The sequence below is a fragment of the Belonocnema kinseyi genome, chromosome 3 (assembly GCF_010883055.1).
Source record: "Belonocnema kinseyi isolate 2016_QV_RU_SX_M_011 chromosome 3, B_treatae_v1, whole genome shotgun sequence".
Lineage (NCBI taxonomy): Eukaryota > Metazoa > Arthropoda > Insecta > Hymenoptera > Cynipidae > Belonocnema > Belonocnema kinseyi.
The window spans coordinates 155,113,452-155,140,574 of NC_046659.1; the positions used below are offsets into that span (position 1 = coordinate 155,113,452).

Sequence of the window (27,123 nt, forward strand, 5' to 3'; positions counted from 1 at the left end):
ACTTTGAATAATTTAAAAACCATTTCTCTTCAAATTCACAGATGTCCATATCTTTATTATTTTCAATTAAAAAGATTCCGTTTCTTTAAAATATTTTTTTCTAAAATTTTAAACTTAAGTTTTCCGAATTTGAAATCTTGTTAATTGAAACCATTCAAAAGTTTTCCATTTGGAATAGATTCTTTTTCTTATTTAAGTTTAATCATCTGAAAATCCCGAGAAATCCTTTAAAATTTCTGAAAATATTTCGGTCTCTTAAAATTCTTTAAGATTTTTTAAATTCCATGAATTATTTTAAACATTTCATAATCTGTTTAAGTACCTTAAAGACTCTTGAAATGTATTGCATTTTTTAATATCCTAGATACCTTTTCAAAATACTTTGAAATTTTCTGAAATCCAAAAAAAAAATTTCAACACCCTTGAAAATGTTGAAATTTTTGTTAAAATCCTGTTTTTGGCCTAAAAACATTTTAGTTGAAATTAGTTGTTTTTCGTTAATGAAAGATCTTTCTTGGTTGAAACTTCAACTCATTTGTGGAAAATTTGTCTTTTTGGTTTTGAAAAATTATCTGTTTTGACAGAAGTTGCATTTTGTAAAAAATTTATCTGTTTTTCATTGAATTCAACTGTTTTTGTTGGATCAAAATTAAAACATTTTTTGTTTCAAATATTAACTATACCGTTGTAGTTAAGAATTATTCAACTTTTTTGGTTGGCGACTGAACTACTTAGTTAAAAGTTGACAATTCTTGTATTTGTTAAAAATTCATCTTCTTTAGTTGAAAAGTAGTCTCATTAGTTGAAACTTCTTTTTAATAAAAAATTCATTTCTTTGGCTAAGAATTTAACTACTCTCTTGCGAAATTTAAAAAACAATTTTTTTAATTGATCGCTTTTATTTGAAAATTCATGAATTTCAACAATTCGGTAACCATTCTATTTTTGGTTGAAAATCGATCTTTTTTAGTTGAAATTTTATCTTTTTCGGTAGGAAAATCATCTTTGGGTTTGAAAATTCAATTATTCTTCTTGAAATTAAATTTTTGGTTGAGGATGCAAAATTTTATTTAAACAGTCACATCTTCAACAAAAAATTTAAAACATTTATTTTATTTGGTTGAAATTTAATTTTTTACTGAAAATGTAACTATTCTGTTTTTAGTTCAAAATTCATTTATTTGATTAAAAATAAGTTGTTTTTTTGTTAAAAATTTATTTATTTGGTTGAAAAATGAACTATTTTTTTTAATTCGTCTTTTTTTGTTGTTAAAAATCTATTTTTCTATTTTGGTAGAAAATTAATATTTTGATTTTGAAATTCAATTATTTAGTTAGAAATTAATTTTTTTAAGATGCATCATTTTAGTCAAAAATTCATAAGTTTGGCTGAAAACTGAACTTTTCCATTCTTCTTTTTTATTGAAAATTTAAACATTTTGTTGAAAATTAATTTTATTTGAAAGAAATTAAATTTGGTACTGAAATTTTAACTATTCTATTTTAATTTAAAAACTCATTTAAGTAGTTGGAAATAGGTTTTTCTTTGTTGAAAATTTATTTAATTTGTTTGAAATTGTATTTTTATATTGGAAATTCAATTATTCTATTTTTGGTTGAAAATTCATTTACTCAGTTGAAAATGTAAATATTTTTTTATAGCTCGTTTTTTTTTTGGTAAAAAAATTATTTTTCTCACTGGAAATTGAATTATTCTATTTTTGGTTGAAGTTTAATCTTTTCTTTTTTTGAAAATTCATTTATTTTGTTGAAAATTTATCTTTCTTTCTTAGAAATGCATCTTTCGGATGAAGAATTCATCGGTTTGGTAAAAAGTATATTTTTTGGTGAAAATTCAACATTTTGGTTAAGTATTCATCTTTGATTGAAAATTTAACTAACTTGTAGCAATCTAGGTTTTTTAATTAAATATTAATTTACTTTGTTTAAAACTCGTCTTTCCTGTGTTTCAAATTCAATTAGTTTGGTAACAAATTAATATTTTTGGGTTGAAAATTGAATTTTTAATTAAAAATACATATTTTCGTCTTGAAAATTCAACATTTTAAGTGAGATTTTTTTCTTCATTGACTGAAAAAGAAACATTTTTGTTAGTGTGGGAATAATAACTATTAAACTTTTTGTTAAGAATTCATCTTTTTGGACGAAGATCCATCACTCATCTATTTTTTTGAAAATTCTTGTTTTCTGTCGAATATTACTTTTTCTAACATTATTGAAGAAGAGTCCAGATGTGAAGCTATTTCTAGCGCGGATAGGACTCGGATGGGTGACCAACTGCGCCGACGATGATTATAATATATATTCGAATTTCTTAGCCGTTTTAGCCTTCAGAATTCGACTGTCAAAAAAATGGCTGAACTCGGGAGACGGTTTTCTGCAGTATTCATTTCCCCTGGCTCAGCGTCCAGGCAAATGCGAGTACTTCTAATAAAGTTGGATACATCCGCTCACAATGTTAGATTTAATTTTTATTTTCATTTCGCAAGATCCTTTTATCTTTTATTACTCTCTAAATGCATGCACGGTATTTATTTCAGGATGAGAATTTTCGCGTAACAGTCGAGCGGCTCTTTTTGAAATTGAAGCGTAAACTGTCAGGAAATTGTTCTGCGTACTTCAACTTGACGGGTTTCCGGGAGGTGCTCGAGAAGTACCCGAAGTACCAAGAAAGATGAAAGTTTTCTCGACGTTCCGAGCAATTAGACGGCAAGATCGACACATGGCGGGGTGGGTAAGAATGGTAAGATCGACTTGTTCCTTCGACCAGTTCCTCCTGGCCGCTTTCTTAAGTTCTGGGTCAACGAGTCTTGTTGCGATCCGGTATGCCAAAATAAGAAAAAAGGTCGTAAATCCATTCTCGAGTTCAGTTCAGCTCAAGTTCCGAGTCGTTGACTCACGGACTCGGACAACTTTTTACAGATATTATGCTTACTATGTAGTTTAGTTATTTTCATCGCGGCCATGTTACGGTTTATAACCAACTGACCGAAAACGTCCTTTTTGTACTTCTGAGATCAAGAGTAGGAGCTTAATTTTTTTTATCTTGCCTAACTGTTCACCATCATAAATTTTTATGAGTTTAGGTAGAACAGATGATAATCTGATGCGATTTGGAGGGGAAAAGTAGAATTCGGTGAAGTGTCCGAGATTTTTAACCTTTAGGGGCAAGTGATACTTACCGTTTCCCCGGGTTTTTTTCCACAAAAATGAAAATTTTTAGAAACTGAATTTGGAGATGCTATAAAATATCATAACGGACGTCTCCAGACTCTTTTTTGAGGGATAATTACTAAAAAATTGATTGTGCTACACAAAAATTGCATGCATATGCATTATTTTGAGGTTATGTCATTTTTCATCTCTGCCTTTCCGATAATCTGGAAATTATTTATGAAATAAACTTTTTTGATTGGCTGCAAACAAGGTTAGTTCCGGGAGATTAATTACTATGTTTATTTGTAAATCCAAAGTTTTCGGCCAAAATATTGTGTAGTTTGGAAGTAACGTTCGGGTGAATTGTAACACACATAACCTCGAAATATACACGCACATTGTTAGCAATATCAAAAAATTTTTTATAAAAAAACGCAAAAATGTGAGCGGGGACGTCCGTTAGCATGTTCGCTATCATTTCCCAGATTTTGAAGGGAAAATATTTCTTCTCTTAGGAAAAAAGCCGGGGGAATCTAACACTAAAAAATCGATACTATTTCCTAAGCGCTATGCAAATTAATCACATTTTGCTAAATTAAAACTTTTTTGAATTAACCTACAAAAAAAGTGTGTGTGGACGTCCGTTAGCACGTTCACTATCATTTCCCAAACTTTTAAGACAAAATATTTATTATTCTAGAAAAAAAGCCGGGGGAACGTAAAACTGGTAAAATCGACAATTTTCTAAGTATCACATGCCCTTAATATGAAAGTGATTTCATTTTTAACCCTCTCAGCCTAGAGTTCAATATCTCTGGTTCAGATTAACGAATCGGTATTTTTATTTGTTAAACTATAGCTGTAAGTCTCACAAAAATGAATATTGTCAAATTAATCAGATGAGTTCAACATAATACTATAAATATTTTCACAACACTGAAACAACTATATAGCGAGCCGAAAATATCGATCGGGTATAATACACCCAGTCTGTTAGGGTTAACATGGAACTGAGGCCACACAGGCCACTTTGTTTATTTATGTCTAATTAAATGAGAAATAAACAAATTTTATCCAATTTTATTATTGATAATCTTTTAAACCAGTGGGAGGTTCGATCCACGTATCAGAAGTATGGTGCGGTCTGGGACACCGCACGGCCACACGTCCATACTAATTTGTAACTTTTTTCTGCCGCTACCATGAACCGCACGGACACGTAGAAAGGACACATTGTCTACTCAGCTCGGCGTGAACACAACGAAAATAAAGCTATTAATACTCTCAGCCTCGAGGAAAGCTAGGCTGAGGAACCCACGTTAAAAAATAGCAAAAGTAAAAAAATAATTAGAGCAAAATTACACTTTTTTTCTTCATTACCAAATCTCAAATATTAAACTTCATACCCAAAAAATTACGTGACATACTTAGTCCAAAAGTGTAAGTACCAAAACTATATAACAAATTCCAGAAAATTTACTGTGGCCACTGGCCGGAAAAACCGGACATTCGCCTGCAATTGTCAACACCGGGAAAACCCTGGAAGTTTTTTCTTTAACCAGGAATATTTCGAATTTGTTTTTAATTTTTCAATAAAAATCAACTCGTTTTTTGTGTTTCAAATTGTGGTCATTGATACTAACCACTGGCCTGAGGTAGTTGAAACAAAAGTCAGATATCTGAAAAAAATAGTTTCTCTATAATTTTAAGAATCAAAATATTAATAACTGATGTCATTTCAAATAAAAATCAATCATTTTTATGAAAAATGTTAAAATTCACAAAAAACATAATTTTAACCATGTTTTTTGCAATTTTATTTTTTTGGCCCTCGCTTCTGACCAATTTTTGAGAAATGATTGCATTTTAATAAATTGCGGATTCTTTTTCTTCGCTAAAAGATTCTCTACAACTCTACTGTTTCCAAATTTGAAAGTAAATTTTTCTATGGTTTCTACTATGGCTCTAAATCGGTAGAACAATTTTCTTATAGAAAAAATTGTTCAAACAAATAATTATATTTGATGATTAATTAGTAATTTTAAAAATTAGAAGCAGTAGAGTGGTAGAGAATATTATCCTTGAAGAAATAAGCCATCATTCATTAAAATGCAATCATTTTTAAAAAATTGGTAAGAAACGACGGCCAGAAAAAAATTAAATTGCAAAAAACGTAGTTAAAATAATGTTTGTTTTGTGAATTTTAATATTTTACATAAAAAATAATGTTTTTTATTTGAAATGGCATCCGTTATAATATTTTGGTTGTTAAAATCATAGAAAAACTATTTTTTTCAGATATCTGACTTTTGGCACGACAACTGCCATACAATATCGAAGATCATTTTATATTTAGGATCTAAGGTTAATGTTTCCTTCAAAAATGAATTTTCCTTTTATATTACATTTGAGGACGAAAACAAAACTCAAATTAAAAATCTAACTATTTTTTGTTGAAAATTCGTCTATTTTAAAATAAAATTGATTCTTTTAGATGGAAAAGTCCTATTTTAGCAGAAAAGTCGTATTTTTTGGTTGAGAGTAAATTCTTTTGAACTAAAAAATCTACTATCATATTTTTGATCTAGAATTCAGCTCTTTTCGTTAAAAATTTTACTATTTGGTTGACAATTTAATTGTTTTATTGAAAATTTAACTTTTTTGTAAAAAGTTTATCTTTTTTAGATGAAACTTAATTCTTTTTATTGGAAAAGTCTACTATTATATTATTGGTTTAAAATTCATCCCTTTTAGTTAAGGGTTTTACTAATTGGTTAAAAATTTAATTATTTTGTTGAAAATTCAACTAATTTGTTAAAATATCATCTTTTTGTTCAAAAATTGAACTGATTTGTTGAAAGTGTTTTTGGATAGAAAATTCAACCTTTTGGATTGGAAATTGATCTTATGGTCTTATCTTATATTTTTATCATATTTTTAATCCAAAATTGATCTCGCTTGATTGAAAGTTCTATTATGTGCTTGAAAATTTAATTATCTTGTTGAAAATTCAACTACTTTGTTAAAATATCATATTTTTTGGTTGAAAGTTAATTCTTCTTATTTGAAATCTCCACTATCATATTTTTGTTCAGAATTCATCTCGTTTGGATAAAAAATTTACTATTTGGTCAAATATCTCATTAATATGTTAAAAATTCTTTTTTTTAAGCAAAATAATTTTTTAAACTGGAAATTGATGTGATTATTAAATTTTTGTTGGAAGAATATAATCTATTAAGTTTAAAACTCTATTATTTGGGTAGAAAACTCAACTATTTGGTTGAAAATTAACTTTCTCGTTCATAATACATGTCTTTTTCTTAAAAATTCTACAATTTGGTAAAAAATTTAATTGTTTGTTTGAGTCAAAAATTATATTTATTTATTATAATTATATAATTAACTATTTTGTTCAAACATCTTTTTTTTTCATTGAAAATTGAATTTTGGACATGGAAACTGACCAGTTTTGTGGAAAATTCGTCTTTTAGGGTTAAAATTATATTATTTTAGTAGAAAATTCGACTAATTGCTTTCAAAGTAGTTTTTGATCAAAAATGAAACTATTTGATTGAAAGTGCAACTTTTTCATACAAGTTTAACTTTTTTATTTGAAATTTCGAAAATTCTGTTGAAAATTAATCTTTGATATTTCAAAATTCAAAGATTTGGTTTTATCATTTAATTTTTTTAAAAATTAAACTATTTTCTTAAAATGTCATCTTTTTTAGTAAAAGTTCATTCCTTTGATTTGAGAATGCTACCAATATATTATTTGATCAGAATTAATCTGTTTGGATTAAAAAACTTACTATTTGGTAAAAATTCAACTATTTTGTTAAAAGGTCATTTATCTGAGCAAAAATTAAACTTTTTTATTACTTTCGTTTTTTTTTTATAGAAAATGCGTCCTTGTGGTTTGAAAATTCATGTGTCTTCTAAAATATGTTCTTTTGGCGTTAAAATGAAACTATTTGGTTAAAGATCCAAATATTTGTTTGAAAATTGACCTTTCCTGGTTACAAATTCAGTTTTTTGTTGAAAATTCTTCTTCTCGTGTTTCAAACTTATACTCATTCTAAAACTTAGCCTTTTAACCGATAAAACTTAACTCTTATGTTGTAAACTCCACTATTTGGGTCCAAATTAAAATTTTTTTTCGAAAATTGAACTTTTTTTAAAATTCATCTTTTTTTATTGAAATCTGATTCTTTTTTTGGTTAATGATTTATATCTTTTTATTAAAAACTTTACTATTTGGTTCAAAATTGAACTATTTTCTTTAAATCTCATCTTTTTGTGTTAAAAATCATTTCCTTATTTTTCAATAGTCTACTCATGTATTTTTGTCTTAGAATTCATCTTTTTGATTAAAAATTGCACTATTAGGCTGGCAGTTACATTTTTTTTGAAAATTCAACTATTTTGTTAAAAGGTAATTTAGAAAAAAATTAAATTATCTTCCAAAAAAATTTGTTTTTGTGGCTTCAAACTCAAACTATTTGATTGAAAACCCCACTATTTCGTTGAAAATGATTCTTTTCGGGTTTAAAAGTTAAAAGGATTTTAAAACGACTTTTATGAAAATCACCCTACTTCTCCTACTTTTTTCCTTTAAAAAATATCTATCCAGTGTATTAAAAAAAGATTAAAGCAAAGAAAACTTGTCCATTATTTTGTAATAGATTATAAAACTTGAAAAAGGAAGAAGAATAGATAAAATTGTACCCTGCTCTATTATCTTTACAGCCTCTAATTATCTATATATTATTCTCAGTAATTTTTCTAACTATTTTTCTGAACCTTGGAAGCATGCATTCTTGAAAGTTCAAAGCAAGCCTTCTATCCATACTCAATTGTACACACGCTCCCTTATCCCCATTTCTCCTAAGTTAGAAGTGCATACTTCCTACCTCTAAAATTTTCACAGCTATCTATCTATATTTGGTGAACCTTATTCTTTGGGGTCATTTTCCGGCAAATAAGGAAGGAACGGGATCGTAAAAAATGATAGTGAGCCTTGCAGAGTTCACTTTTTGCTTCCCAGCGAATTTTCTATCTTTATAGTCTTTATGCCCGACAGATTACTATAACTTTCCGGTGTGAAGATCCATTCTCTGTTCCTTCTGCTCTATGATCGGCGGCCAATTTCCCAGAGAAAAAAATCAATCATTGCTCAATTTGTCTCGAACAGTTATCCGAACGGAACACATTTTATTTGTCTCCTCGCCTGCCTCAAATTAAGACCTTAATCGAATCTTTGAAAGAAATCAGATTTCTCTAAATCAAATAGTTCAGTTTTCGGTTCAAAAAATTAATTTTTGACAAAATAGTTGCATTTTTGACTAAAGAGATGAATCTTCAGATGGTAATGAATTTTTAAGAAAGTAGTTCTAACTTTCAACTAAGGAGTTGATTTTTCAAACAAGATGACATTTCTATCAAATTTTTTCAATTTTGAACAAAATAATTACATTTTCAATATAATAGGTGAATATTCGACTAAAAAATATACATTTTAAACTAAAAATGGAATACTTACATTTTCATTTTAAAAAGTTCTCAACAAAAAATATAAGCTAATTATTTCTGTGACAAAAACAGTTGATTCGATCAAAAAATACGATTAATCATTAACAACAATCAATTTTTAACTAAATAGTTGAATTTTAATAATCAAACAATTATTTTTCAACAAAATAGTTACAAAATATTTACAAAAAAAGTAAAAAATTTTAGTTAAAATAGTGAAATATAGTTGAAAATAGTTGAATTTGTAATAAAACAAACAAATTTTTAACGAAAAATATTAATTTGCTACCTAAAGAAACCAAATTTTCTACCCGAAAAGTTGAATTTTCAACAAAAAAAGTTCATTTTCTATCAAGAAAAATAAATTTTGTACAAAAGAAGATGAATTTTCAATCCAAACGAATTTTCGACAAAACAGTTAAGTTTTCGACCAATAAAGATCATTTTAATGAAATAGTTGAATTTTTAATATAATAAATAAATTTGCAACAAATTAATTGAATGTTTGATTAAATAGTTACATTTAATAGAGTCTTTTACATTTTAGTAAGAGTGGAATTTTAAAACATAAAATATTATTTCTTAACAAAAAAGTTAATTTACAACGGAAAAGTTTAGTTTTCAAAAAAGATAATCAATCTTTAAGAATCAGGAATACATTTTGTACAGAGTAGTTTAAATTTTACAAAATAATAAAATTTTAATAAAATAGTTGAATTTTCAACCAAAACACATTAATTTTTAACCAAAAAAGACGATTTTTCAACAAAATACACGAGTGTTCGACTAGGAAATATCAATTTATAATTCAACATATACATTTTTAACAAAAAATACAATAATTACAGTTTTAATATTTAATAAAAGACATGAATTTTTAACCAAATGGTTGAACTTTCAGTTAAAAAACTCATTTTAAACAAAGTTGTTTCAAATTTCAACCAAGCAGTTTATTTTTTCATTTAAAAAGATACATTTTTAACCATAAATATTAATTTTCTGCCAAAAAGGTGAATTTCCAAGAAAAATCATGATGAGTTGACAAAATTTTATGATTTAAAAAAAAAAACGATTTAATAAACAAATCATTAATTCGGGCGTTTATTGTCAGAAGAATTAATTTATTTCTATGTTAGTCCACTTAATTGGAAACTTAATGATAATTTCAGAAAAATTAATAATAAGTTTATGAATTTTATGTTTTTGTAAAACTTGTATAAACAAATTAATTAATCTAGCATTTGTCAACGGAATTTTTTTTAATGCCAGTCTTTTGAGTTGGGAACTTCATGATAATTTTGGTAACATTGATAATGTGTTAATAAATTTTATAATCTTTTTAAACAAATGCATTATTCGGGCATTTGTCGACCAAATAATTTATTTGTTTCAACGCCAGTCCTTTTAATTAGGAATTCTATGATAATTCCAGCTCCAGCGACATTTAAAATTATTTAACCAATTATTTACTACAATATTTCTGATTTAAATAAAAAAATTTTCTGATATTATTTCCATCAAAAAACTAGTTTTATCTCGACTTCTATTACTAGCTGGCGTATTTTCTATAGGACACAAATATCGCGTTTAATTAGACCGTGAAAAATAAATGATGCATTCTAATAGTGGCCGATCACCTCTATTAAAGTTTACTCGAGAATGTGCATATGACCAGTATCAATTTGCTTTAGGTACTTATGCAGGATCGTTTATTATCTTTTAATCGCCACTTGGAGCGCATTCTATAATAGGACAAAAACGAACAAATAATTTTTCAAGAAAAAAAATGGTTTTAAAATTGTTAAATGGTGAAAAGTTTAAAAGAAACTGGAAGTGTCCTTGAAAAAATGTAGGTTAACTCAAATGCATTTTCAGAAAAATTAAACATCTTCGAGGCTTACAGTGTGCAGGAATTGGCAAAAATACTGCAGAATCACCAGACTCGACTTGATTCTAAGGAATATTTATGTGCCTTTTCTTGCACACAAATCAAAAACAAAATAAACAAATCTGCTGCGCTTCGTTAGAGTTTATAAAATTTAATTATTAAGAAAATTGTGAAATATATGTTATTCTTTGGAGTGCAATAAAAATAAGCTGTTAATCAGAAAATATATTTTACAAATTTGTTTCCTAACTGAAATAAAAAATAGTACAAATTGTATAAATTCTTGTCCATTTGATAATAAAAATTTACTTTAATTAAAAGAATTTTTTGTTGATAAACATTGAACAAATAGTCATACTTATATAATTTTATATAAGTTATATATAATTTGATGTATGCTGTTCGTACAATTTTCACATTTCTTGTGTTTTTCCATTATTTATTAATTTATTATTTGATTTCAATAAAACTTTCCTCATCGTAAAATCAGTTTTTAAATTTATTTTTAAATACCGTTTAAAATAGCTACAAACAATACATTTACCAACTCCTTAGCAGATTTTACTTATTAGCAGTAAACGAATCAGCACTATTTGAATAATTTAAAAAAAATGAAAGATCATTACACCTACACATAGAAAGTTAATCCCATGATAAAACCGATATTATAGAACCAGTCATTTCCTGTACATGATGCAAATTATATTGGCAATTTAGAATAGCACAAGTCAATTTTTTAAACAAATTTCCTCAGCCTTATTTGATTAAATTAGTCATTCTTTTGTATAGACACATTTGTATAGAATTGAAAATTCTTCTAGAATCACGTTCAATACATTCTTTTGTTTTCAAGCCATTGTATCTAAACCTTAATAGTACATAATTCACAAAAAAAATTTAAAAATTCCATGTATGGAAAGTGGCTTATTATATTACAAATAATCACTGTTAGAAAAAATGGTCTCTGACTTCATATACAATATATTTTAATGATTTGACACACATGTATATTCAATTTAATAACAATTTAATAATATTATTAATTTTGCAAACATTTTTAATAGTGATCACTTTCAATCCGAAAAATTATAGGAAACTATGCAAATTGAGAAGCATTTTTTATTTTTAATACTATTTCGCGGTTTAATTAAAACATTAAAATTATCTAATTAATTATTATAAATATTATACATGCTTTATAATAGTGCTTTTCGCTCAAAAAAAATTAGTTGCAAAATAATTTTAATACAAAATCATCAAAGTTCCCAAATTTACAACAATTTTAGGTATTTTAATTTCTGTTCTCATGAATTATACTTCCTAGATATAAAAGATGAATCAATAGATTTTAAAGGTTCCTAAATTTTGAACAGTTATATATTACGGTAGGTTTTTGCACACAGAATTAGTATTTTAAAACCAAAATAATTCAAGGTAGATCAATATTTGCAATTTTCATTATATTAACTTTTTTCTCTGCACACTAGTTTTTAAAAATAAAAAAACATTAGATTTTGAAGAAGATTTACAATTTTGAACAATTTTTTATTATATTTTAGTGTTTTTTGTCGAAAACTTTTGGTATTTTTATAAAAAAAGTAATTGCATTTAAAGAAAATTTACAATTTTTCAACAAATTTACTTTATTTGACTGTGTTTCACCTAAAATTAGTATTTTCAAGTAAAAATCATTAAACTAAAGTGCAGTGCTTTTGTTTATACCAATTAAGAGGCTTGAATAACTTTAGATTATGTTTATCTTTTTTGTCGGAAATTAAAATTTTCATTAAAAAATTATATAATTTCAAAAAAGAATGATTATTTTTTTAAACAATTTAAAGTTGGGTTAGTGTTTTACATCGAAAATTGATATTTTCCAACAAAAATCATTATCATGTGAAAAAGATTTAAATACTCATAACTAGTTTGGATAATAGTAGTATTTTTTGGTAGAAAAAATTAAAATTTTAACTGTTCAAAATTGAAGAATATATTAAATTCAGCTGCTGAAAGTTTTTTTTTTAATTTTAGAAAATTCTATTTCCATATATAAATATTTCAATCCAGAAATAATATTTGAGAAAAGTCGATTTTTCAAAAATGGGTAGCCATTAGTAAATAACTTATTGTCAAATTATTAGTTATCCTAAGGACTTTCCCTATCGAAATTATGAGTTTCAAAAAAGTCCTGAGTTATCTTCTGTTTAAACAGAAAACGTTAGATTTCAAATAATATTTACAACATGTAAACAAATTTTGTTATGTTATGTTATTGTTCTTCGTCTAAAATTGCTATTTTTATTACATAATTAAAAGATTTTTAAGAATATATAAACAATAGTAGGCTACATTTGCGGTTTACATCGAAAATTCGTATTTTCAAACAAAAATAATTTTTTCGAAATTTAGAATCTTTGAACAATTTTCAATTATGTTAGGGATTTTGGCCGGAAAAAATTGAGTTTTAAACACTTGAAAATTAAAAAATATTGAAAATTGAATTTTTAACTGCTGTAAATTCAACTTTTGAGAATTTAATTTTTTTCAATTTTCATCAGTTTGAAATTTAAATTTTGAAAATTCAACTTTTGATACTTAAACTATTGCAAAATAAAGTAAATTGAAAATTCTATTATAAACTGTTCAAAATTTTTGAAAATACGAATTTTATTTCAAAATCAGAAATTAAAAATGTAATAGATACATAATATTCCATACGAATTTCATAAATAAATATTTCAATCCATAAAAAATTGTTTAAAATAGATTTTTTCGAAAATGGGTCGCCATTGGTAAATCATGCTTAGTCAAATTATTAGTCATCCAATGGACTTTCACTATGGTATTCAGGAAATTAAAAAAATTCCAGCCCTGATTTTGTTATGCGTATATCTATTGATAATCAAAATGTTTACATTAAAAAAGTACAATATTTGAACAATAATAGTGATTTTTACTGAAAATTTTTTATTTGAAATACAACATTTTCCACTGAAACTTCAAAAATTAATAAAAAATAGTGCCATTGTTTCCTTTTTCTATTATTCCGCATAACAAATATTTAATATGAAATACAACATTTTTGTGTTTATTATTATTTTTATACTTTAATTTCCAAATTACGAGAGCCAAAAGGATAACAATTGGCATTACAATAAATTTTTAATTTTATGCAAAATAATTTTAAAATATTGTTTTGGTTAGACTGTTCAAATTAGTAAAAATCATCAGTATCCATTTACGCAATTTTAAAATAGTTTAATTTTTGAGGCCCTGAAAATAAATTGTTCAGCTTCAAAAGTTTTAATTCAAAAATACTCGTTTAAAGGTTTATTAATTTTTAAAGACTCAATCAGGAACATAGTTGCAATTATTCAAAATTAAAAAATTAAATAATTTTTGAATCCATATTCAATTGCAGATTTTTAAGATTAAACTATTTAACTACTTAAAAAATATTTTAGAGAATAGCTGCTATGAAATACAAAAATGTTGTAGCAATACTAATTTTATATTTTGATTTAAAAATTGCGTAAGGTATTACAAAAATTTGTTTTTTAGTATAATTCAAAAATAAATTGTTTATAAGAGATATAGAAATATACTTGAATGATAATGAGAGCAAACAATGATTGCGTGTAAATCTCGGCCAAGATCAACGATCTTTCAGGTGGGAACGATCTCTGGTCAAGTAGAAAGCTGTTCCCCATCACACGCCATAAAATTCAACTTAAAAGTAAAAATAAAGTTAGAGGAAGGAAACTATAAGATTCAGCAATCGCCGCAGTTCTGCTATTAAATGCCATAAGTGCACTCGACGCATTTTAGAGCAATATTTCTTCGCAAATGACACATTGAGAAATTATCCGGAGGATGTACTTATAATGAACACTTTCACATTAATTGAATAGAATATATTGATACGGTACTTTTAATTTTTTTCACATTTTTTAAAGTACTTTTGAATTCTGAAAATTGCATTTGTGAAGGTTATTCATTAAAATTGTTACTTCTATTATAAGTATTTTTGTGGGAACGAATTCCCAATTAATAGCACGTGATAAATGTACCTTTCTGACGAGTAGATTTTTATAATTTCAATTTATATTCAGTAAGTCTGGTACTTTATAGGTCAGTAACAGGAATATCCGGTCACTAATTTGTCGTTAATTAAATCTTATTACAGGCATATTGCGGTAGGTATTAATTTCTTTTGAGTATGATGGGAACAGTTACGTACAATTAATAACTGATATGGGAGATTATCAGTAGGGCGGACCGAAAAAACCTCTAAATGATTAGATTCTTTGGTAATGGCATTGAAAGGTTTCTTTGCGGCTTTACAAACAAAATCAAAATTATTTTTTTCAAATTTCTTACCTTTGTGCAAGCCAATTGAAATGTTTTTAATTTTACATTTTTTCTTCGCAGAAATTTAAAAAAATGTTGTTAGTAAAGTTTATGGAACTAAGACTAGGAACGTGCATTATCAATCGATGATAGAGTAGAATCCTAAATTACCGAACGAAGATGAGGAAGAAATTTGAATTATTAGAATAACATTTGAATAGAGTTTATCATCGGACGATGAAGCAGGATTCTAAATACCTTCAGTCGGTAAGGTAAGCTCCTGTCCTGTAATCAGTCGATAATGTAGGTTCCTACTAGATATCTGATTGATTCTGGTTAGAAATCGATCTTCATTAGCAACTAGAGGCATCTTAGCACAGACCTAATCCATTATCGTATGTCGGTAAATGCCCAGGCGCTGGTTTACTGCCATTTAGCTGGGAACAGAACCGTAGCTCTGCTGCTATACTACTTTTTAGCCATAGAAGAATTTACTTTCAAAATTGCAAACAGAAACGTTTCTCTGAAAAAATAATTCATCCTTTATTAAAGTTAACTTATTTTTAAAATTTGGTAAGAAGCGATAGTGAGATAACATTCAACTGCAAAAAAGAATGTTTACTTCAATGTTTTTGCAAGTCAACAATTTTTTCATTTGAAATAAAGTTTTTTAGTTACAATTACATCATCAATAATATTATTTTGATTCTTAAAATTATAGCAAAACTCTTTTTTCCACAGATATTGTTTTTGGCACGACAACTACTTTAAGGTAAATTATTTTGATAGAGGCCATTTTTTTGCAAAAGTATTTTGAAATGTGCGTTTTTTTTAATCAAAATATTTATTTCGTGCATTTAAAGAAAACTCAACCGTCATTTTTCAGAATCTATATTACTCATCCGATTTCCATAAAAATGTGTATTCTAAAGTTTTTGGGATAGCTGAATCTAAATTTGATATAATATAATTTCCACATTTCTATCGACCAATCCAATATGGCAATTCGAAATTTCAAAATGGTCTCAATTTTCTGAAAATTTTAAGGTTTTTTAAAGTTTCTAAGGTTTTTAGGGTCGCTAAATTTTAAGAATTACAATTGAAAATCCTTAAATTTTGAAAATACAGAATTTCAAATTATTCAATTTTCAAGATATATTTTAAAGGTACATAATTTTAAACGTTTTTTGGAATAGTTCCATTTTGAAAATTTACAATGGAAAATTTTTTCAATTTTAAATACTTACAATGGAAGACGCATTAATATTTAATCTTTATAGTAGAAAATGAAATAATTTTGTATGCTTTTTGAAAAAGTTCAATTTTGAACATTTAAAATTGAAAAATTGACACTAATTTAATTAAAAATAAGTATAAACAACAATTCGTACTTTTTTCAAAAATCGAGAGTTTGCAATTCCAAATCTTCAAAATTGAAGATATTTTAAATATGAATCATCAAAACTGCAAAATTTTTCACTGTAAAACTTAAAACTTGTCTAATTTTGACTTGTCCATTTGCGATAATGAAAATTATTACATTTTAAAGATTTACAATTGAGAATTTATTAGTAGTGTTTATAGATTAAAATGATGTAAATTTGAACTTTTTTTTAAATATGTAATTCAAGTCTAAAGACTCACAACCGGCAATTCTTTAATTTTGAATATTTGTCATTGAAAACTCTTAAATATTAATATGTATAGTAGAAACTGATGTCATTGTGAATGATTTTCGTTTGGAATAGTTCAATTTTAAAGATTAACATTGATAGAAATATGTATTTTGAAGATCGACATTGAAAATGAATAAATTTTGAATATTTAGCATTAAAATTTATTAACTTTTATAGATTTGAAATATGCGATACTTAGACTTAGTTATCAAAGAAAAATTGATATCGGTTAAAAGAACAAACAAAAAAAGCCAAAAACATTGCACATTCAAAGAAAAAAATAATAAAAATTTTTAATTAAAATTCTTTTGTGCTTAAGTGTGATAAACTAAACATTTAATGCACAAATGAAAATTATTAAAACATACTTTAAAAACAACCAGAATGTTGATTCTTCATTCAATAAATATTCGTGAAGATATTACACGGGAAAGCAGAACTAACCTTTAGATGGAGAAAACAGAATTTGTAATACTGACAATTGCACCGATTAATTTCAAAGGCGAGGTTTACTTCAATTTTATTGAATTTCACGTTTGTCGCTAGATTTTCTTTTGCTATTGTGTGGTATTTTCTATGAAAAAATGAAACCGTCTACATATTTTTTTAGAAAGGTGCATATACCACAACCGCAAAATGTACTAACTATACAGGTGTTTGCGGAGCTCATAAACGTCACAATAACTCTGTGTCTGGCAAGGGAGAAAACACTTGAACATTTATGAGATACTTTTGGTGGGACGTCAACAATACTATAAAAAAAATTTATTACCAACAAAAATATAAATAAAATTCTTCTTTGTTCCAGATGGAGTTCAAATTGGTTCAGGACCAAGTGGGGTCGTCCATTACACAAATCTTCAACAAACAAGTACAGAAGTGGTAAGAAATTTTAAAAGTCAATCATTACTTGAAGATGTTTTGAACATACATTAGAAAATGGATTGCTTTCTGCAATTACTCACTTCACGTCTTTTCTGATTTCCAGGTCAGAAATTACATTTATCTAAGCGCACAAATATAAAAAGTATGTAATTGCATATTCAGGCCAATTTGATCAATTTCTTGTATAATTTTCTGGAAATTCTTTTACTTTTTAATTGTTACGGAATCCCACATTTCTCTTGACCTTATCCTACTTTATCTTTAATTCAAGTTTGCTGCGTATTTTCTCCTTCTATCTTTTGCATTCTATTTCAGATAACCCAACTTTTTTTATATAAAGATATAATTAAGACTAACATGTGAAAGGTTTAAGTATAGACCTTCCTTTGACTCTCCAAAGTATTAAATTAAACCTCTTTTGGATCTACTAAACCTAAATATCCTCTTTTGATTCTCTGAGAACCTATTTAGCCATCTTTTCAACCTCTTTATGATTTTCGAAAAATTTATCAAGTCCACATTTAAACCTCTATGATCTCTAGAGTATTGCGCATGCGTTGTGCGGAGAAGCACCGACGCAGAGACCGTTAGATTTCTACTATACTCAACGCTTGCGCAGTTAAACCCGGGCGTATCGTCGTTGTGCGCGCGCATTGCATTCGAAGCGTCTGACAATGTCTAAAGATAGTTCAACTTTTTTTAAAGCAATTTATTTCGCATTTCAGAAATAAACATACGTTTTTTCAGTAGTCATTATTTTAATTGATGATTTATCTCTGTGGTTTTGGTTGCAAATTGACATTTTAAATTGAAAGTTTATCTTTTTGGTTTTAAAGTTTTAGTTGAAGAATAATCATTTTTAGTAGGAAATTAAATTATTTGGTTCTAAATTAATTTTTTAATAAAAATAAACTATTTGGTCAAAAATTAAACTATTTATTATAAAATGTATCTATTTGATTGAAAAACCGTTTTATTGTCTTAGGTTTAAAAGTAATTGTTTTTTAGGAAATTTAAATATTCCATTTTTAATTAAAAATGTAACCTTTCTAAGTTGAAAAATTTTAATTTGTAGAAATTTGGACATTATTGAAAAAATTAACTATTAAGTTGAAAGTAAAACTCTTTCTTGAAAATGCATTTTTTTAAATTCATAATTTTAGTTGAAAATTCCTTTTTATGGTTGAAAATTAAGAAATTTGGTTGAATGCAACTGTTTTTAGTTTCAAATTAAAACATATTTTAGTTGAAATATTAATTAAAAATTGATTTTTTTAAATGGAAAATAAACTACTGGATTTAAAGCTGAACTACTTTGTAAAAAATTAATTATTTATTTTATAAAGAATCATCGTCTCAATAAAAAATTTATCTATTTAGTGGTAAATTATTTTTGTCGTTAAAAATTCATATTTTTTGGCTTGAAAATTAATCTCGTTTGTTGAAGATTTATCATTGGGTTAGAGGATACAACTATTTAGTCGGAATTTCTTATTTTTTAGTGGAATTAATATAGTTTAGAATTATTTTTTCAAATTGAAAACTGATGGATTCCATTTTTCGTTAAAAAATTAAACTATTTTGTTTAAATTTCGTCTTTTGGTAGCTAATTAATCTTTTTGTTTGAAAAATCATCTATTTGGTAAAAAATTTTTTGTTGAAAGTTCCATTAATTTGTTGTAAATTCAATTATTTTATTCAAGTCATCTTTCTTGTTTAAAATTATAACTACTTTCTTGAAAGTAGCCCTATTTTATTAAGAAATCTTCTTTTGGCTGAAAGTTCATCTCTCTGTTTGACAATTAACTTCACAGATTTTTGCAACATTTTAGTGGATTTCAAAGAACTTGTTCACAAATAGTGAAGAATTTCGTTGGATTTCAAAGATTTGAAATTTTTAAAATAATTTTTGAAATTTATTTGAATTCATTTGGAATTCCCCCGTAATTCTTATTAATTTATACTGACTTTTTTTTAATTAACCCGAAATACTTATAAATTTTATTGAACTCTTTGATTTTTCAAAATCAAAACGCCGTCACTTTTTGAGTTAGAAATTAGTCACTTTTTAAATTAGTCAAAAATGACCATTTTGAATTGTTCAAGTAAATTGGGCTGCGGCAGTTCTGAAAAAAGTGAATAAAAGATTAATAAATTTAAATTTCAGATTGTTTTATTCCATTCATGAAAAATTCTATATAAAAAATGTTACAAGATTATAGCAATGAAGTCTTTCAATATTAATGGTAATGGTAATTATTTTAATGAGGATCTGATAAAGAAATAATTAATGACCTTACTGAATGAGAGCCGAAGAGGATGGTGAGCTATTGACTCTTGTAAATATAATTTTTATTAATTGCGTAATCGTGACATAAATAATTCCACGTGCTCAAGATGCATAACACCGAATGTGTGTACTTAACGGTAAGCCAATCCGCTAGGTCCTTCAGGCTTGGATTCCCCTCACACGTTACCTATAATTATTTAAGGCCCACTGACATTCATCACTTTCAAAAACATTTATAAGTTAATAGTTAATTTATTATTATTATTATTATTGCATATGAGTTATTCATTGTATTCTAAAGGAATCGCACTATTTTCTCAGAGAGATGAAGAACTATCGCAGGAAGCAGAGTTACTAACAATTATATTCACTTCCTATATCTAATTAAAAATATTCTTATACATACAATTATCGCAGCAAAGATTTGAATAATTTATATGTCTAACCGATTTTTTTCAAATTCTCATGCATAGATACTCCAAATTTCTTCGAATCCACCAAAAAATTAATGGTTTAAAAAATTGTAAACTACCCTATTCCGCAAGCAACGTAAAGTTCAACACGTATTTCCATAAGAAAAAAAGATCCATTTTAAAATCTATTTAAAATTGTCAAATTAAGTGAATCGAATTGTAACTCAATTTTTTTCTTCATAATTAGCTATAGAATAAAAATCAATAATTATTTTTGAAAATCACCTACATAAGTATGTTTTATAAGGTCCCAAAAAAACCCATCAGTGAAAAATTGAATTTTAAGAGTGTTTGGCGCTAATTAGGCTTTTTCTACAATATTATTAAAAATATTAATAAATTGTTCGATCAATTACGTTTGTTAACTTGAAATAATTATTACCACACTCTAAGTGAAAAGTTGACCAAAAGAGTACAATTTCAGACATTTCTGATAGTTATAAACAATAAGAATTGGTTTAAACAAATTTTTTACATAAATTGGTAGCTGTTTAATTTTTAATATCAATAAATCTGAATATTATTAAAAATAATAATAAAGTTTTCAAACAATTATGTTAATCAACTCGAATGAATTATAATCTCACTCTAATTGAAAAATGGCCCACAAGTGGGTAATTTCTAGCATTATTCTTCAATAATATAATCATTATTAATAATTAGTTGTTTAAAAAATTATTTCTGTTAAAGTGAATTAATTATTACCTTTTTTAACTGAGAAGTTATAAATAAATTGATTATTTCAGAAAAAACCGCAACTTTCTAGCATTATTCAGAGAGAATATTACTAAATATAATAATAAATTGCTTAATCAAATATGTTTAATAACTTTAATTAATTATTCTCAGATATTATTATTGTAAATATTGATAAATTTTTTAAACAATTATTTCTGTTAATTTGAACTCATTATTGCCTTGCTCTAACTAACAAGTTAAAAATGAGTTGATTATTTCAGAAAAAACTGCAGCTTTCTAGCATTATTTAAAGAGAATATTGTTAAAATTAATATTAAGTATTTACACAATTATGTTTGGTAACTTAAATTATTACCTCATTCTACTAAAAATATAAAAATAAGTGGAAAATGTCAGGAAAGAACGCGACTTTCTTACTCTATTTTTAAAAATAATTACTATAAACAATACTAAATTCTTTAAACAATTTATTTATGTTAAATTTCATTAATTATCACCACACCCTAAGCGAAAAGTAGCCAAAAGAATCAATAAATACCGCATATTTCTATCATTATTCAGAGAAAATATTATTAAATTAATAATAATTTTTTAAAACATTTATGTTTATTAACTTGAATTTATTATTCTAAGAGAATATTATGATAAACAATATGCATATATGGATATGCTTTGGAAATTGTTTAAAACAATTAAAAATGAATGAAAAGCAAGCAACATAACTTTTCACTTTTATATGGAACCTCAACTTTACATAAACCTATTTCTAAGTCTAAAGTGTTTCCTTATGCAATTAATCTCGTTCGTTTCATATGTGGCGTGGAACGAAGAGACCAGCCTTAGACCGAAAATGAGTTTACGAGAAAAAGCAGATCAAAGTGAAAGGAAGACGACCAGGTTAGCAAAGAGGTTCTCGTACTAACACAATTGATCGGTCCATATATGTGTGAAGGCATAATAAAATATGAATATAATATTAATAATAATAATCATCATATTGTTATTTTCATATTTTATTATGACTTATAAAAAAATTGAAAAATGCCTGGAAAAACGGTCCAAGTACGACGCATGAGAGTGTTGGTGAAAAAGCCAAAAACCGACCACGATTTGAACAAAATCACCTCCCAACATTCGGCTTCACAAAATTCAATTTTTAAAATTAAATAAAAAAAATGAATAGTTATTCGATTTTTTTATTTTGTATTAAAAATTATTTTTTCCTTTCTTTCTTTAGTTTTAATATCAACTATTATATTTTTCGTTGAGGATTCACCTTTTTTGATTGAAAATGCAACTACACTGCAGTCCCGCAATAAAAGTTCCGGCTATAGAAGACAAGGCGGTCCTAAGGGGCGAGAGAGTGACGCTGCTTAGATCAGCGGAGCAGTTCCACAGCAACGCAGGAACGTATGAAAAAAGCGGGCAGTATCCGCGGCGGTTATCGTGTCGTCTGCTTCAGCCATTTTCATACAGTGGCAAAATAACGCAGGACATTCGCTTCAGTTTGCTTTCAGTCACTCAGTGTTTAGGTTATATATGCGTTGCGTAACCAGGTGTAACCATCAGGCATTACGAAAATATCGAAGAAAAACAAGAGGAAGCGTTTATCTTTCAAAGAGACATATAAGCTTTTAGACGAAATGAAATCAGGTGCCTCAAAACGGTCTATTTTTCAGAATTTATTTTTTGACCGGGAAATTTACAAATCTTTGGAAGAAAAATCTGTTCAAATTCGATTTTAACCGGTTTTAAAATAATGAATTGAATTGATATCATTCACTTTACAATGCGTAATTCGAAAATCTTTTAATTCAACTATTTTCCATTTTAGATTTATATTTTTAAGCTGACATTTTTAATATAAAGAATTTTAAAATGCAGACTTAACGGCTTGAACAGTTAAAAACTAAAAGCGTTTGAAGTGGAAAATTTTTGATAAAAAGATTGATCTTTTACCATATATTACTTATTAGGATATTTAGAATTTCTGAAAAAACTTTGAACCAAATTTTAATTGGAAAAAGTTAACACAACTTCTAGATTTCTCAAAATTCGGAAATAAAATTTTTAAGCTTTTCAAGGATGTTTTACCTATTTGAAATGAAAATAATTTAACTTCTAATTTACGAAGTGTTTAGTTTAAAAAAATTAAATTTTTTAATTTTCAATCTTTCCAGCTTAAAATTGCTTAACGTAATAAAATTTTTAAAATTTCAAAGTTCATTGATTAATTTTTTAATTTAGAGCATGGAAAATAATTACGTGGATTTATGTTTGTGGAATTAAATCTGAATTTTTGAACTCTATAATTTATGAAAGTTAAAAACTTTTAATTTGCAGTTTAGCTAAATTTCATTTAAATTGTTTAATTGGAAAGTGTTACTACTTTCCATTTTATACGTTTAAATTATTGAGCATTCGAATACACAGTTTTTTAATTATAAAACTTTAAAACTTTAATTTGAAAAGTTTAAAATTCAAGAGATCCGATTTGAGTGCTTTAATAAACCGATTTATTAAAATTTCACTTGTTTGGTTGAAGATTAATAATTTTAGTTAAAAATTCATCTCTTTGGTTCAAAAAAATATTTTTCTGAAAAATTCTTTCTTTTTTTGCATAAGATAAATCCACTTGTTTGAAAATTCATCTTTCTTGTTGAGGATTCCACTCTATTGTTTAAAAAAGTTATTAATACATTTGTATTTTATTTTATAATTAAAATTAAAAAATTTCGGATTAAAAAATTAAATGTTACTCAAATGTTCTCGGTTCAAATCCGGGACGAGGCATATTTTTTCTAGTTTCCCCAGAAAATTATTTGACCAGTAATCGGCAAAATCTAACGTCAGAAATAAATAAATTAATCCTTTAGGTTTTGTATTCAACTATTTTCTTCAAAATTTACCTTCTATTAATCAATTCAACGGCTCTTTATTTAAAGTGAAAATCTTGTTGGATTAAAGTATTTTTCATATCTCAAGTTTTCAACAGTTTTTTTAACTTTCTAAAGAATCTTAGGCAAATTATATTTATATAATCTTAAAAAAATAAACTTACAAAATGAATAATATTTTATAAATTCGTAATTGTGAGAAAGGCGTCAGTTAATTTGCAATAGATGACCTTTTCTTCAGATCACATTTCCACTTTTTTTTAGCTTAAAATAAAAATATGATCCTCATTAAGTAGGAAAGGTTCATTGAGATAGTTACCTTGCTTTTAATTGATTTTTGGAACCAATATATCTGTTAAGATTATAGGAACCTTGATCTTACTTTTGATCTCATATGCAACAAAAGATTTACGAGACTTTTTAAAACGATCCTCGTTAGGATTTCGAAATGGTTTACGACTTTTTTTTTATATCTTACGCAAAAGTATTTAGGCAAGCTTCAATGTCTCTTAATTAATTGGAATATTTTATTAGTAGACTTCACACTCTTCCCATATTCCCCTTTTTTAAATTTACCCTTTTCCCCTGTTTTCATTAAACTTTCGCTTTTTCTCGTCTTTCGTTTTGTTTAAAATTCAACTGCTTGAATGAAAGTTGAACTTCTTTGTTCAAAATTCATTTTCTTGGTTGAAGTTTGAACTGTTTGGTTAAATATTCGTTTTTTTGTTGTTGAAAATTAATATTCTTAAATAAAAATTTAACTATTTAATTTTTTGTTTGAAAATTACACTACTTGTTTGAAAGCTTTTTTTGTTAAAAATTTTGAAATAGATTTCTTATAGTTGAATATACAACTATTTGGTTGAGGATTTAGCTATTTTTTTAACAATTATTTTTTTGTTTTTTGAATTTTACTTTGTTGTAATATTTAACATCGAAATCTATTTTCATTGAAAATTGACTATTTTTAGGCAAAAATTCAAGTCGTGGTGTACATTTTGTGTATTCTGTTAAAAATTTGTCTTTATTGCTTAATATTAATTTTTTAAATTAGTTGTTTTGTTTCGTTCAAAACTTGAATTTTTGTTAAAAACTAGTATTTTTCAATGGAAAGTTAATCTTCTTAATTAAAAATTAATTTTTTTGTTTGTTAAACATTCTAATACACTTGATTGAGCTATTTTGTTGAAAATTCTCTTATTTTATCTTTTATTTTGAAAATTTAACTACTTTCTTCACATTTTGTTTGAAAATTCTTCTTTTTTAATCAAAATTAACTTTTTGGTTGAAAATTCTTATATTTTGTTGAAAATTTGTCATTTGAATAGAAAATTCTTCTTCTGGGTGGAAAATTAATATTTTTTGTTCAAAATTCAACCATTTAGTTAAGGAATTACTTTTTATTACAAATTTAATTATTTTTTTGAAATTTTTTTTATTATCAACTGAAAATTAATCTTCTTAATTGAAAATTCATTTTTTTTGTTAAAAATTCTAATACACTTGATTGAGCTATTTTGTTGAAAATTCTCTTATTTTGTTGAATAATAACTTTCATAATTACAAATTTGACTGCACCATTTTTTGATAAAAATTGATCTTTTTTAGCAGAAAATTTAACTACTTTCTTCACATTTTGTTTGAAAATTCTTCTTTTTTTAATCAAAATTAACTTTTTGGTTGAAAATTCTTATATTTTGTTGAAAATTTGTCGTCTGGATAGAAAATTCTTCTTCTGGGTGGAAAATTAATTTTTTTTGTTCGACATTCAAACATTTAGTTAAAGAATGAATTTAATTATTTTGTTAAAATTTTTTTTTTGTTATCAACTGAAAATTCAATTATTTTATTTGTGGCTGAAATTTTATATTTTTTGGATAAAAGTTCATGTACTTTGTTCAACATTTTTTTCCGGAAAATTCAGCTATTATTTTATTTTTTAAATTATTTCTTGAAACAAAGATCTTACTCTTTATTCCCTCCATTGGGAAACGAACCACAAAACTTCTGATTTCTGGTTAGGTTCTTTTCCAATGAAGCAATTAGAGGGATCAGAATAAGAACTCTTACTTCAAGAAAATAAAGCTAATTTTTAGCTGGGTGTTAATGGTACAAGTTATTTTACAAGTCCTTCAAAAATATTTAATTTTTAGTTAAAATTTTGTATTACATGTACTTTGTAGAAATTTCGTCTTTTTTTAGAGTCTTTTTTGGCAAAAAAAAAAAAAATAATAATCTTCTTGGTTAAAAATTCATCGACATGGTTAACGATTGACTTATTTTTTTAAAATTAACTTTCTTGATTGAAAATTAATTTCCTTAACAGAAAATTTTACAACGCCATTTTTGGATGGAAATATAACCATTTTGTTAAAAAAATGTATTAATTTCTGGTTAAGAATTCAAACTTTCTGTAATAACTTGTTGTATTTTGTTGAAAACTGACCTTTTCTAGTTGAAATTTCCGAAAGATTGGATTATTTAAAATACATGATTTAATAATAATAGTATGTGTCTCACTATGGCATTATCAGTTAGTTTGCATTTTTGTTTGTGATTAGTGACATATAATGACTCTGTGAAACTCTTCGCCTGGGGTGATTGCTAGAGCGATTGATCAGCGACCTGGGTCGGAGCGGTGTTGTGTAACAATTGGGAATCCTTATTATTATTATTACACCATTAAGCCATTTCCCTTTCGGGGTAAGCGTGACTCACTCGGTAGGGGAAAGGAGTAGTGTGTGGAAGGGATAGAGATTTTTCAGATTGATCCAGAATTCTCGTGCTATTTAAGTAAATAACACAATTGTTCCGCAACACTGCTCCGACACAGGTTGCTGATCAATCTCCCTAGCAATCACCCCAAGCGAAGAACCTCACGAAGTCGTTATGTAAGGTTGCCCACTTGGGTCCATTAGTAGCCAAGGTCTTTGTTTCAGGCGTCATTCACTCTACTCACACTCTTTTTATTAACTATTTGCCGCCATAATTTCCTGTCCTGGCATACTTCTCTAGCTTCTTTTATGTCCATGCATTTTTTCATGCAGGCTCTCGTGTTTCTGTGACTTCTTATGTCTCTTCTAACTAGGGTCTCATTTACACATTCTAACTATTCTTAGAGGTAGAAGACCATTCTTAGATAGGTAGACCACGGTCTACCTCTGGGCACGCTGCCATTTACTTTACCTTGATACACTTGTTTCGTTAGTCGTTCATTTGGCATTCTCTCAACATGCCCGAACCATCTTAACCG

General features: G+C 26.4%; 1 protein-coding gene across 1 annotated transcript in view; it reads left to right on the forward strand.

Annotated features, from left to right (window-relative positions):
• Positions 1 to 27,123, forward strand: part of LOC117170227 (heparan sulfate 2-O-sulfotransferase pipe) — a 160,607-nt gene that overhangs the window by 90,266 nt on the left and 43,218 nt on the right. The window contains exon 3 of the mRNA XM_033356849.1: positions 17,435 to 17,508. Within this exon, the coding sequence (XP_033212740.1) occupies positions 17,435 to 17,508 (74 nt within the window). The remainder of the gene's footprint in view (positions 1 to 17,434; positions 17,509 to 27,123) is intronic.